The following is a 15556-nucleotide window of genomic DNA, read 5'->3' as shown; positions in this document are numbered from 1 at the left end:
AGCAAATTTTTAACAAACTCATATGAGGCACAGAGGAATATTACTATCCACCTAAGCAAGGTTTTAGGTTTATTACAAAAAACCCAGACACAGATACGATGCTGTGTATTTTCTGTTGGCAGACTTACAACTTCAGTAACAGGTTTTAATTTAATTCAAAAAGCTCACAAAGGCAACAGTTTTCCTAAAGACTTTTAATTGTGTTCTGGAAGTTTTATTTTGTTGTAATTCTTAAAACAACAAGTACCCAAAAGATTTAGGTACATCAGTATCCTATGTGGATAGTTTTGGTAAACACTGAGTAGTGTGCAAAAATATATATACTAAAATGGTAAAGTGCTGTTTTCTTCTCATAGACTGATTTGACTGGAATTTTATATACAGTTTCAATATAGTACTAACTGCCAATATCATCATCATTAATAGTCTGTCAGCAGCATCACTACTCAATTACATGCCTGAGCATTTTGGAGGAGAAAAGTCACTGAATTATTTAATTCAGAAAAGCTTCAACAGGATTTTTTGTATGCAGTCCTGAGTCTCTTCTCCCCTCCACTGATACTCATGGGAGTTACATGAGTAGTGTCTAGAGATATATGAGGCTCTTTAGCATACATGAGAAGGTAAAGGACAACAATGCCAAAATATCTGGTGCATTTTGCTGTGTAAAAAATCTAGATATTAAAGATCTCTTATATACAAGAGACCATATCATAAACAGTTGTAAGAAAAAAATTCTCCTGTCTGATCTCCCATGGATATTTTGTGTGTAGGGCCAGTTCAGCCAAATCTGTGGTTGCAAGGATCACGTTTACTGCTGATGCGCTGGTGTAATATGGTATGAAAAACAAACTGCTTCATACAGAAAGAGCTCTGCCCTTCCCTTCTTGCTTTCAGTTACACCTGTGCAAACTCACTTTAATCAATCGAGTTGATTAAGTTAATTACTATAACTTTGAACAGAATATAGCCTCACATGAATGCTACTGCGGCAAATAACATGTAAATCAATTGCATATATTTTTGTATGCAGTTTGTTTCCTTTAAGATTCTGCATATAGTATAGTAAAGTCCACAGAGTACCAATTAAGCTGTTGTTTTACATTTCACTGGTAACACTGCCTTATAGTATCATGTTACAGTATTCGTACTGTATATTTACTTTTAAAAAATTAAAAAGAAATGTAAAAAAACTCGCACTCACTATTACATTTAGCCTAACAGCTTCACTGCTACTCCTATATTCCAGCATCTGTGCTGCAACTTTTTGTTGATATTATACCATTTCACTGCAATCCTAATGTAACATCACAATTATTTGTACCTGATACATTTTGTCTGATGCACCTACCAATGAGGTTAACATCAGTTTTTCCTTGCATTGTAGGAACATGTATTCTTGCCAGCAAGTTAAAGAAGTATGGGCTGGATGAATGGACTATAAGGTGGATAGAAAGCTGGCTAGATTGTCAGGCTCAACGGGTAGCGATCAATGGCTCCATGTCTAGTTGGCAGCTGGTATCAAGCAGAGTGCCCCAAGGGTCGGTCCTCGGGCTGGTTTTGTTCAGTATCTTCATTAATGATCTGGAGGATGGCGTGGACCCTACCCTCAGCAAGTTTGCAGATGACACTGAACTGGGAAGAGTGGTAGATAGGTTGGAGGGTAGGGATAGGATACAGAGGAACTTAGACAAATTAGAGGATTGGGCCAAAAGAAATCTGGTGAGGTTCAACAAGGACAAGTGCAGAGTCCTGCACTTAGGACGGAAGAATCCCATGCACCGCTACAGACTAGGGACCGAATGGCTAGACAGCAGTCCTGCAGAAAAGGACCTAGGGGTTACAGTGGACGAGAAGCTGGATATGAGTCAACAGTATGCCCTTGTTGCCAAGAAGGCTAACAGCATTTTGGGCTGTATAAGTAGGGGCCTTGCCAGCAGATCGAGGGATGTGATCGTTCCCCTCTATTCGACATTGGTGAGGCCTCATCTGGAGTACTGTGTCCAGTTTTGGGCCCCACACTACAAGAAGGATGTGGAAAAATTGGAAAGAGTGCAGTGGAGGGCAACAAAAATGATTAGAGGACTGGAACACATGACTTATGAGGAGAGGCTGAGGGAACTGGGATTGTTTAGTTTGCGGAAGAGAAGAATGAGGCGGGATTTGATAGCTGCTTTCAACTACCTGACAGGGGGTTCCAAAGAGGATGGATCTAGACTGTTCTCAGTGGTAGCAGATGACAGAACGAGGAGTAATGGTCTCAAGTTGCAGTGGGGGAGGTTTAGGTTGGATATTAGGAAAAACTTTTCCACTAGGAGGATGGTGAAGCACTGGAATGTGTTACCAAGAGGTGGTGGAATCTCCTTCCTTTGAGGTTTTTAAGGTCAGGCTTGACAAAGCCCTGGCTGGGATGATTTAGTTGGGGATTGGTCCTGCTTTGAGCAGGGGGGTTGGACCAGATGACCTCCTGAGGTCCCTTCCAACCCTGATATTCTATGATTCTATGACTCTGTGAACATTTTCAAGGCTTGCAGGGAACAATTCTGAGCTTCATTTAAAATTTTATGAATCTGCTCCCAATGTTCTAGTGATCCCTTAAGTATGAATGTTTTTTTTTAAATTTGAGCACTGAAGCACTTACACACTGGTAACCTATACCTTTACTCTTCTCAAAAAGCAATGGCAGAACTGCAGTTTAAAATAACCAATCCAGTGCACATTATCTCTCTGGTATACCAGCTGTGCACATGAACATACCCTGCTGAATCTAGACACACATTCACATAACATGCTACCTTTCTGAGACTAGACACACATGTATGTTACATGCTTCCCTGAAGAGTCTGTCTACGACATTTGTAATGGTCTCTGTCTGCTCAGTATTTTAAATTTTGTTGCCTGCACCCAAGAATGAAATGAACAGGCATAGCAGGGAAGGGCATCTAGTGCTTGTCTGTCCTCTTTGGTTTCTCACTACTGATGTAGGGGTAGGTAGGTCAAACTTTTGCTTTTCCTTTCCTTTAAAGTGCAATTTTATATTAACATGTCTATTTTTTACGCATCAGAGGTGGGAATGCCTCTCATTTAGCTCAAGTCTTGTTATTTTATATACTGAAACAGTGTACTGAAATGAAGGGTAAAGTATGTGGGAATCCTGTATCAATAGTTAACTACTTTTACTTAAGAATAAAGCACAAAAAATAAGCTTAATTTTTCTGTGTGTATAGCTATCATCTTCACTTCTTGAAACTCACTAACTTGAAGTAATTGATATTACCGTTTGCTACTTCTGAAAGTATCCACCATGTACAATCTCATTGAACAATCTAACAGTGGCATTAAAGTTGACCATTTACAGTGATCTGAATATTTAGATAATGAACCAGTCACTGTTGTAAAACGCTAATCCCTTTTCTTGCCTTCCTTGATCCTTTATTCTTGTTTGTTCTTCTTATTTTTCACATTTTTCAAGCTTCAGTCAAGGGTTTGCTCTTATCAGTGTTAATAGTCTTTACTCTTCTTTTAGCTCTCCATGCCACACATCTTCAGATTTGCTTTCATGTTCTTCATTCCAGTCTGACTTGCTCTGACTCCAGAGCAGACCAAACTAACAAAAGATAATAATAAAGAACTACCTATACATATACTGTAAATTATATACTAACCCCAAATCATTTTTATATATTTTATAAATTCTTCTGCCATCCTTTCCCTATTAATTTCCCATGCTAGTGTGGTCTGTGCTGAAATAAAGGAGAATTCAATTATAATGAGCTCAGTTTCTGTGAAACTACATCTATAGTGAAGGACAGTACAGAAGAATCAAAGTCCCAAATTGTTTCAGTGCACTGCATTGTGCAATTTGCAGTTTTGAATATAGTGAAAATCCAATTACTGCGAAGCTGTTTTGTGAAAATAAATGACTTCACTGTAAGAGAGATACATTATATGGGAAATATTCTTTGCCTTCAGTCTTTTCTCATCAGTGTTGTCTCTGGATCAGAGCTGCAAGAACTCAGACTTAGAGCTCAAATCTTTGCTTTTCAGGAGATAACCTGGTTACTAGAAATGTGTATCAGATATGTTAAGAGCTACAATTGAGCATTGGTATAGTTTTTCTTCCATGTGAATGTGTTTTGAACCAAATCACTTCTATAGCAAGTTTAGATAAGCTATCTGTCACTATCTAAACATTATCATTTATTAGAATAAAATGCATTGATTAGACGTTTTTAATAAGTAAAAAGAAAAGGAGTACTTGTGGCACCTTAGAGACTAACAAATTTATTTGAACATAAGTTTTCGCGAGCTACAGCTCACTTCCTCGGATGCATGCAGTGGAAAATACAGTGGGGAGATTTTATAGACACAGAGAACATGAAACAATGGGTGTTACCATACACACTAACAAGAGTGATCAGGTAAGGTGAGCTATTACCAGCAGGAGAATGGGGGGAGGGGAATCTTTTGCAGTGATAATCAAGATGGGCCGTTTCCAGCAGTTGATAAGAACATCTGAGGAACAGTGCGGGGGAGGAGGGGGAAGGGGGGAAATAAACATGGGGAAATAGTTTTACTTTGTGTAATGACAAATCCACTCCCAGTCTTTATTCAAGCCTAAGTTAATTGTATCCAGTTTGCAAATTAATTTCAATTCAGCAGTCTCTCGTTGGAGTCTGTTTTTGAAGTTTTTTTGTTGAAGAATTGCCACTTTTAGGTCTGTAATTGAGTGACCAAAGAGATTGAAGTGTTCTCCAACTGGTTTTTGAATGTTATAATTCTTGACGTCTGATTTGTGTCCATTTATTCTTTTACGTAGAGACTGTCCAGTTTGGCCAATGTACATGGCAGAGGGGCATTGCTGGCACATGATGGCATATATCACATTGGTAGATGTGCAGGTGAACGAGCCTCTGATAGTGTGGCTGATGTGATTAGGCCCTATGATGGTGTCCCCTGAATAGATATGTGGACACAGTTGGCAACAGGCTTTGTTGCAAGGATAGGTTCCTGGCTTAGTGTTTTTGTTGTGTGGTTGCTGGTGAGTATTTGCTTCAGGAAGGGGGGCTGTCTGTAAGCAAGGACTGGCCTGTCTCCCAAGATCTGTGAGAGTGATGGATTGTCCTTCAGGATAGGTTGTAGATCCTTGATGATGTGTTGGAGAGGTTTTAGTTGGGGGCTGAAGGTGATGGCTAGTGGCGTTCTGTTATTTTCTTTGTTGGGCCTGTCCTGTAGTAGGTAACTTCTGGGTACTCTTCTGGCTCTGTCAATCTGTTTCTTCACTTCAGCAGGTGGGTACTGTAGTTGTAAGAATGATTGATAGAGATCTTGTAGGTATTTGTTTCTGTCTGAGGGGTTGGAGCAAATGCGGTTGTATCGTAGAGCTTGGCTGTAGACAATGGATCGTGTGGTGTGATCTGGATGAAAGCTATTTCCCCAGGCTTATTCTCCCCTTCCCCCACCCACTGTTCCTCACACTTTCTTGTGAACTGCTGGAAATGGCCCCCTTGATGACCACTACAAAACGTTCCCGTCCTCCCCTCCACTCTCCTGCTGGTAATAGCTCACCTTACCTGATCACTCTTGTTACAGTGTGTATGGTAACACCCATTGTTTCATGTTCTCTGTGCATATAAAATCTCCCCACTGTATTTTCCACTGCATGCATCCGACGAAGTGAGCTGTAGCTCGCGAAAACTTATGCTCAAATAAATTTGTTAGTCTCTAAGGTGCCACAAGTACTCCTTTTCTTTTTGCGGATACAGACTAACACGGCTGCTACTCTGAAACCTGTCATTATGCAGGGCACTGAATTTAGCTGTATGGAGTGGAAATCTATCAACTTCATGAAAAAACTCACACAGATACAGACAGACATCATCTTCCTTTCCAAATGCAAACAAATGGACATCATACCAAAAGGACTGAAGGTAAAAAATCCATTACAATCTACATACCACACAGACTATGCTGACAGCTTGTGCCACACACTCTCAAAGAAACTGCGGAACCACCTGATCAACATCCTCTATAGCAAACTGGGAAAGATTAAGAATGAGCTCTCAAAACTGGATACTCTCATAAAAAAACCAGCCTTCCACACAAACTTCCTCGTGGCTGGACTTTACTAAAACTAGACAAGCCATTTACAACACACACTTTGCTTCTCTACAAAAGAAAAAGGACACTAAACTATCTAAACTACTACATGCCACAAGGGGCCTTAACCCACCCAGCAATATTGTTAATCTATCCAACTATACTCTTAGCCGAGCAGAAGAATCAGTCCTATCTCGGGGCCTCTCCTACTGCCCCTCCACCCCCACGAACATGATACAGTTCTGTGGTGACCTAGAATCCTATTTTCAACGTCTCCAACTCAAGGAATATTTCCAACACACCTCTGAACAACATACTAACCCACAGAGACTTTCCTACCAAGACTACAAAAAGAAGGATTCTGGGTGGACTCCTCCTGAAGGTCGAAACAACAGATTCGACTTCTACATAGAGTGCTTCCGCCGATGTGCACGGGCTGACATGGAAAAGCAGCATCACTTGCCCCATAACCTCAGCCGTGCAGAACACAATGCCATCCACAGCCTGAAAAACAACTCTGACATCATAAGCAAAAAGGCTGACAAAGGAGGTGCTGTCGTCATGAATAGGTCGGAATATGAACAAGAGGCTGCTCGGCAGCTCTCCAACACCACTTTCTACAAGCCATTACTCTCTGATCCCACTGAGGGTTACCAAAAGAAAGTATACCATCTGCTCAAGAAACTCCCTGAAAAAGTACAAGAACAAATCCGCACAGACACACCCCTAGAACCCAGACCAGGGGTATTCTATCTGCTACACAAGATCCATAAACCTGGAAATCCTGGACACCCCATCATCTCAGGCATTGGCACCATGACAGCAGGATTGTCTGGCTATGTAGACTCCTTCTTCAGGCTCTACGCTACCAGCACTCCCAGCTATCTTCGAGACACCACTGACTTCCTGAGGAAACTACAATCCATCAGTGATCTTCCTGAAAACACCATCCTAGCCACTATGGATGTAGAAGCCCTCTACGCCAACATTCCACACAAAGATGGACTACAAGCCGTCAGGAACAGTATCCCTGATAATGTCACAGCAAACCTGGTGGCTGAACTTTGTGACTTTGTCCTCACCCATAACTATTTCACATTTGGGGACAATGTATACCTTCAAATCAGCGGCACTGCCATGGGTACCCGCATGGCCCCACAGTACACCAACATTTTTATGGCTGACTTAGAACAACGCTTCCTCAGCTCTCGTCCCCTAATGCCCCTACTCTACTTGTGCTACATTGATGACATCTTCATCATCTGGACCCATGGAAAAGAAGCTCTTGAGGAATTCCACCATGATTTCAACAATTTCCATCCCACCATCAACCTCACCCTGGACCAGTCCACACAAGAGAACCACTTCCTGGACACTACAGTGCTAATAAGTGATGGTCACATAAACACCACCCTATACCGGAAACCTACTGAACGCTATGCTTACCTACATGCCTCCAGCTTCCATCCAGACCACACCACACGATCCATTGTCTACAGCCAAGCTCTACGATACAACCGCATTTGCTCCAACCCCTGAGACAGAGACAAACACCTACAAGATCTCTGTCAAGCGTTCTTACAACTACAATACCCACCTGCTGAAGTGAAGAAACAGATTGACAGAGCCAGAAGAGTACCCAGAAGTCACCTACTACAGGACAGGCCCAACAAAGAAAATAACAGAGCGCCAGTAGCCATCATCTTCAGCCCCCAACTAAAACCTCTCCAACACATCATCAAGGATCTACAACCTATCCTGAAGGACAACCCATCACTCTCACAGATCTTGGGAGACAGGCCAGTCCTTGCTTACAGACAGCCCCCCAACCTGAAGCAAATACTCACCAGCAACCACCCACCACACAACAAAAACACTAACCCAGGAACCTATCCTTGCAACAAAGCCCGTTGCCAACTGTGTCCACATATCTATTCAGGGGACACCATCATAGGGCCTAATCACATCAGCCACACTATCAGAGGCTCGTTCACCTGCACATCTACCAATGTGATATATGCCATCATGTGCCAGCAATGCCCCTCTGCCATGTACATTGGCCAAACTGGACAGTCTCTACGTAAAAGAATAAATGGACACAAATCAGATATCAAGAATTATAACATTCAAATACCAGTTGGAGAACACTTCAATCTCTTTGGTCACTCAATTACAGACCTAAAAGTGGCAATTCTTCAACAAAAAAACTTCAAAAACAGACTCCAACGAGAGACTGCTGAATTGAAATTAATTTGCAAACTGGATACAATTAACTTAGGCTTGAATAAAGACTGGGAATGGATGTGTCATTACACAAAGTAAAACTATTTCCCCATGTTTATTTCCTCCCCCCCACTGTTCCTCAGATGTTCTTGTCAACTGCTGGAAATGGCCCCATTGATTATCACTACAAAAGGTCCTCCCCGCCACCTTACTTGATCACTCTTGTTACAGTGTGTATGGTAACACCCATTGTTTCATGTTCTCTGTGTATATAAAATCTCCCCACTCTATTTTCCACTGCATGCATCCGAGGAAGTGAGCTGTAGCTCACGAAAGCTTATGCTCAAATAAATTTGTTAGTCTCTAAGGTGCCACAAGTACTCCTTTTCTTTTTGTGGATACAGACTAACACGGCTGCTACTCTGAAACCTTTAATAAGTAAATACCACGCATTTACTATGGGTAAATTTATAGATCTACTCTGGAAATGCAGTAGTATGGTTTTAAAAGTTAATCATTAGGAAGCTAGATATGTAGTTCTAATTTAACTATCATTAGCAAGTATATGAAGACTAAAATCACAATATCTACGAACATTTTATTAGAAACCCTACCTTGAGGTCCAGGTTCTCCTGGTGGCCCTGGTAATCCATCTTTTCCTGGTGGACCTGGTTTCCCATGACCGTGGGAAGCTAACATTGCAGCTGGCAGCTTCAGTTGGGATACAAACTGAGCCATCCTCTCTTCATTAACAAAGGACACAGAAAAGAAAATGTGTAAGAGATTTGGTAGCATAACATATGAAAATCACTAAAACCCCAGCCTCAATTTCCAGACTAATCCAGAACTAGTTACCAGAAGTGATTTTCGCTAATCCTTTAAACAGCTAATACCTTGATCTTACGAGGTGTTGGATATTCTTGTAAGCACTGAGAACCTTCAACCTCTTTGACTTTAATGGCAGGAGTGCTTACACCTCCCAGAGCTGAGCACTTAATGAATAAGCACTATCACTAATATTCTGCTGTACATTTTTTTTTTTTTTTACTATTTACAGTTCCCACCATCTGCTGGTGATAGAGGTATACAGATACATGACTATAGAACAGACAGTATATAAGCAGAATGAAATTCACTCCTGTGGAGAGAGTCCACACAAGATCTATAATTCCACTTAAGGTTCAAAAACAGGGTTTAAGTTGGACTTAAATTGTACACATCCTTGTACTGGCTGCCCTCTGCACTGGGGTGAATTTCCCTCTCTGGTTACCTTGGCATTATACTAACTTTCAGAAAAATGCTGACCTGATGGAGTGTCTGAAGTGTCGAACCTTAAAGTGATCACATTTAAAAACAGAGCCAAGTCAAAGTTGTCAGACACTTGATTTGTCAGAGAGGTGCAAATAACCCATTTCCCAGAGTGGAGAACGAGGAAATGCTGACTTCATTAATGAAGAAAAACCACTGAGATGTGAGTTCCACTAAGTCTTGCTGGCTCACTCCCTCTGAGATACAGGAATTGAAAGTGGTATATTCTGGATTTAGCTTTTGGGCTAGTTGTTGGAGTGGCAATGAAACTGTTTATGGTGGTTGGGCAATTTCCTAATTACAACCATGTCTGCTGCAGAGATTTTCAATTTAAAATATTAATATTACAAAAGAATCAGACCAATGGTCCATCTAGCCCAATATACTGTCTCTGACAGCGGCCAGTGCCAGATACTTCGGAGGGAATGAACAGAACTAGGCAATTTTGAGCGATCCATCACCTGTTGTCCAGCCCAACTCCTGGTCAAAGTTTGTTAGTGTATAATTTTGAATCCATTCTAATGTTGTGGATTCGAAACTTTAACTCCAGGTCAGAACATTTCTAGGCATGAATTCCATTCAGAAGAGAATTTGAATAAAGAGCAGCAAGGGCAGAAAATAAAATATTAAGCTGAAAAATGGAGCAGAGAACAAGCAAAGTACAATTCTATTTTGAAACACAACTGTTGGGTTCCCTGCAATGTCTGACTCCAAATCACTGTACTTATGGGCCTGGATCTTCTGCATAGAATAACATATGCACAAATGACTTTCTGTAGCATGCAAGTTCTGCTTTTTTAATATTTCTGTGCAAGAATGACAACACACAAACATAGGGCCTGATCCTGTAGCCAATCCAAGTACAGAACTCCCATTCTCATCGGTGGGAGTTCCACTTACAGAGTGACTACAGGAACAGGCTCACACCAATCTTGTAACAAACTGATTATTATTCTGAATCAGTTTGGCCCAGTTGTTAGTGCCTGGATTGACATGTTAGAGGGACAGGTTTGATTCCTGAGCTTTGCAGGGCTTAGAAGGCTGCACACTCAACCCTAACTTTGCTCCGCAGTAACCACTATGGCAGAAGGGAAAGAGGGAGCTATATCAAGCCATCAGAAACCAAGAAGAGCCAACTGATGGCAGGGAGGAGAAGGCCTTGAGAAAGTAAGTTTCCACTGAGGACTGGGAATAGGAAAATTCTCTCTTAAGGTATACTAATTTATTCCTCAAACAGGAAAAAACAAACAAACAGACAAACAGGCCTTATTGGTGTTCAACGTCCACACCAAAACTAGTGCTAGCTGTGAATACAAACAGCAGAGCATTCCCAATTAAGGTCAGAGAAGTTAGTGTACATGCTAGAGCTGATTGATGTATTTGTTTAAATAATAATCCTTTGTTGGTAAGTGAAATGTTCATGAACCAGTCCTGATTTTTTCATGTGTGTTTGCTATTTTTATATAAGCGATGAATAGCTTCCACAAATATTTTTCAAACTATGAGTTATCATTAACGGTTTGCTTTGACTATTTGGTTATCATCGTTCATGCTGCAAGGAGATCTGCCAAAATGACATGGCATTACTTCTGCTCCCTGACTAGATAACTAACTTTTTAAATAGAACAGCAAATGACTACATTGCAGTACGAATTAATGGCTGAATAAACTGGCCTAAAATTCATGAAACTTTCACAATTTGAAAATATTTTGGTAATTCATGACAGAGGCTGAACACTCAAAATAACAGACAATTATTGCCTTGAGCCAATATCTCAACTCCTTTTAGAAACTGTTTAATATTTCTTAAATAAAGAGGAGACATAAATAAGGAAAGATGTCAAAGAGTAAAGAGAGTATCAATGTATATTTCAACACCAAGGACTGAAGTTAACATAACACAATTCCATCTGTAACACACAGCATGCAGAAAAGCAGTTAACATGCATATCTTTTCTAAAGAACTGTCATCATAACTCTTTAGGTTAGCTTATTTTTGGAGAAAGGACAATTAAATAGATATTTTGGAATGAGACAACTGTGCAAAAAGTGAAGTTTAAGTACGTTTCTAGATTGTCTGTCATACATATGATATACTATATACATTATTACAGCTGAAGTTAAATGTTAAACTAGCTAACAGTTATAACTAATAGTTAAAACAATTTTAGCTAATAGTTAAATCTAATTATTATTTTATGTATATCTATTTACACATCTATTAATACATTTGGCAACACGTAAACAATTTTGGTTTTAAATACTTTACATATTTATTAGTTATTATGTTTCTCCTTTTTAGAGTAGTTTTATTACAAAGCTTAATAACAAGACAGTTTTTAACAAACATTATTCTCATCCACTTGTTGCTTCATTTATTCTTTTGCACATGGTAGTCGAGATATTTATACGCTCAAGTGTTATGTAGTTTAATTGCAAACATTGGTTATGAGAACCAACTTACTTTTTAAATATAATTATGATTATAATACATGTAATTTCATGAGTTTTATAACACAGAGATAAAAATGGGCAAATAAATGGGCATGGGTCTAATTGCAGTTTAAAAGCTGAATAATTTTAAATATTCTTTATATTTGAAAAACATCTGTAGACTTTCCATCCCAGCTGCCTTAGCAGGTTGATTGCAATCCAGTTTAAACCAGTCTGTGAATGGCCAGAAATGTGTGCATTAGCTGTAGGGTCACCAGGTGTCCGGTTTTTGACTGGAAAGCCTGGTCGAAAAGGGACCCTGGCGGCTCTGGTCAGCACTGCCCACCGGGCCGTTAAAAGTCTGGTCAGAGTGCTGCAGGTCTAAGTCAGGCTAGTCCCTACCTGTCCTGGCACTGCGCTGTGCCCCAGAAGTGGTCAGCAGGTCTGGCTCCTAGGCGGGGAGGCCATGGGGCTCTGCATGCTACCTTCGCCCCAAGCACTGGCTCTGCATGTCCAATGGCCGGGAACTGCAGCCAATGAGAGTGTTTGGGGGGGTGCCTGCAGGCAAGAGCAGTGTGCAAAGCCTCCTGGCCCCCCTGCCAGGAGCCGGACCTGCTGGCTGCTTCCAGGGCGCAGCGCAGATGCAGGACAGGCAGGGAGCCTGCCTTAGCCCCACTGTGCCACTGACCAGGAGCTGCCCGAGGTAATCCCGATCCCCAACCCCCTGCCCCGGCCCTGAGACAGCCCCCTCCTGCACCCCCAACCCCTGCTCCAGCCTAGAGCCCTCACCCCCCATTTCACGCCAACCCCCTGCCACAGCCCAGAGCCCCATCCTGCACCCCAAACCCCTCATCCCCATCCCTACCCTATAGCCCAGACCCCCAGCCCAGAGCCCATACCCCCTCCTGCACCCCAAACCTCTCATCCCAGGCCCCATGCCAGAGCCCACACCTCCAGCCCAGAGCCTGTACCTGCTCCTACACTCCAACCCCCTGCTTCAACCTGCAGCCCCCTCCCACATTCTGAATCCCTCATCCCCCCAAACCCGGAGCCCCCTCCTGCACCGTAAAACCCCTCATCCCCAGCCCCACCCCAGAGCCTGCATCCCCAGTTAGAGGCTATGTCTACAATGCAGAGTTTTGTTGCCAAAAGTTATGCTGCTTTAATTAAAGCACTTTTAATTAAAACACTCTTGTGTCAGCGGAGTGCATCCACACTAGCAGCTCTTGCATTGACACAGAAAGCAGGGCACTGTGGGTAGCTATCCCACTGGGCAATTGGCTGCAGGGTGCTTTGGGAAGGGTTTGGAATATCTCATGGGGCAGGCACAGCATCACATTGTTCCACGGCCATCTTACTAGAAAGCCAGCTGCTTTTCAACTGAAGTGGGGGAGGGAGAAGTGTGTGACAGGGTGTGTGTGTGTGTGGGGAGAGACGGAGACAGTGTGTGTGTTGGGGGAGTGTGTGAGAGAAAGGGTGGGAAGTGTGTATGTGTGAGGCTAGACCCCCGGCCCCGCCCCTTCTGCCCAAGGCCCCACCCATACCCTGTCCCTTCCGCCCCCCCATCCCGCCACAGCCCCAAACTGCCCACCCCACAGCTGAGGAGCCTTGGCTGAACCTCCCCAAGCCGCCAGCCGTCCCACCCTAGCCATGCCAGTTGGCCTGACCTCTGGGCCGCCAGCTGATCCGAGCACCAGCCCAACCCCCAGTCTGGCCCGAGCCTCCCTGGACCGCTGGCCAACCAAGCCCTGAGCTCCAGGCCACCGACCCGATCTGAGCCCCTGCTGGCTTTGGAGGAGAAGAGAAGCAAGGGCAGGGCCTCAGAACGGAGCATGGGCAAGGCCACAGCCTGGGTTAATGGAGACTTAGCCTCCCCTGGCCTATTATATGAGCCACCCATGGTTGTGGGAGTACGTATGTTGGGAGAGTGAGTGTGTTGGCATGCTGTCTCTAAGTGCAGACTGCCGCAGGAAGCAACCAGTCCTGACGTGGGGAGAGAGGGACATCCCGACATCAGCCCCCGCCTGCCTCCCTCCCTGACTCTGTACAGCATAGCAGTCTCTCACATGCACACACACATCTGCCCCTGCGTGCCTGCCTCTGTGTTCGTAGTGTGGAAGGGAGAAGCATTCCACATTAATGATTTGCTCTACACAAACGTCTATACTGCCAGAAAAAGCTTTATGCCTCTCGTTAAGGTGGTTTTGTCGCTGAAACTGAAGAGTTTTGTCACCAAAAGTGGCATTGCAGTGTGTACACCTCCACTGTTCTGTCGCCAAAAGCTGCCTTTTAGTGACAAAACTCTGCAGTGTAGACAAGGCAAGAGAGAGAGAGAGACAGACAGAGACACACGCTGACCACTCTGGGATGGGCAATGCAGTCTGAGGGAGGGAAAGGAGAACCTAGCCATGTCCCTGTCTGCTCCAGAGCCTGAACAGTGACACGGAAAAATCTGAATGCAGCTTTGGCTATGCTCATTGACCTCAGAGTTATGCCACTACTGCCCAAAATTGATGTAAGCTCCTAGCATTCCGAGTTCCTCCCTACCGGCCTTGGGCTAGGTCAGAAATGCCATAGCCATTCATGGTATTTGGTGCTTCTGCTTCCAGCCCTGACTAGAAACCGTAAGGATAGACGTGTATAACATGAACAATAGATTTTTTTTTTAAAGTGAACCTCAACCCAGTGGCAGTTTGGCCTATATTTGTATTTTGGGTTAATCTTTGGGGGTAATTAAATATTTTTATTTTATCCAAATCAGTTCACCCATCTTTAACAGAGAACAACCAAGAAGGATAATGGTTCACTACTTAAGAAAAAGGGCTACAATAAATACAAAATGACTGGAATTGTGCCTTAATGAACTTGATGAACCAATCAAAGCACATAATTGAAAGTCCTCCAATGAGATGTAAAGGAAGTCACATAACCCTAACACAATTGAATTTTTGTGAGAAAAATAAGGAATATAAGGCAAAAAGTACAACCAATGGGAAACTGAGAAATCAGCAGGATATAAGAATCTGGAAACACAGAACACAGTTTACCTATCAGAGTATGGCATAATAAGAATAAATATGTAAATACCATATATCTTCATTTAAAATTACTAACAACCTTCATTTAATAGCTATACCTTTACCATCTAAGACACAAGGGAAAATAATTAAATTTAATAAATGCTACCTTGTTTTTGAAGCTGCTTTTGATTTAAAGCTAATGGCAGTTAATGTAATTTAAGAGACGCTGTGGCTTCATTAACAACGTATATGAACTGTTTTCTTTTAAATCAAAACACAGTTAATGAGGAGCTTCTGAATTAGTTGGAAATAAAATTGCACAGTCCTAAAAGTTGTCCAGTTAATGCAATAAGACAATGGGAAGTTTACCTTGTGGGATCAGGCCCTTCACATTCCAACTATTATTTATTATTTTTCAAATTTTAATTTCTATTCTTTTTTTTTTTTACTTTTGCTATTGCTATTAACATTTT

General features: G+C 42.3%; 1 protein-coding gene across 1 annotated transcript in view; it reads right to left on the bottom strand.

Moving 5' to 3' along the window:
- Positions 1-15556, bottom strand: part of COL19A1 (collagen type XIX alpha 1 chain) — a 315358-nt gene that overhangs the window by 5287 nt on the left and 294515 nt on the right. Inside the window, exon 47 of the mRNA XM_074947919.1 lies at positions 8937-9065. Coding sequence (XP_074804020.1) covers positions 8937-9065 — 129 coding nt within the window. The remainder of the gene's footprint in view (positions 1-8936; positions 9066-15556) is intronic.

Source organism: Natator depressus, chromosome 3 (genome assembly GCF_965152275.1).
Source record: "Natator depressus isolate rNatDep1 chromosome 3, rNatDep2.hap1, whole genome shotgun sequence".
NCBI lineage: Eukaryota > Metazoa > Chordata > Testudines > Cheloniidae > Natator > Natator depressus.
Note: the sequence above shows the minus strand (reverse complement) of the source record. Positions and strands in the feature narration are given on the sequence as shown.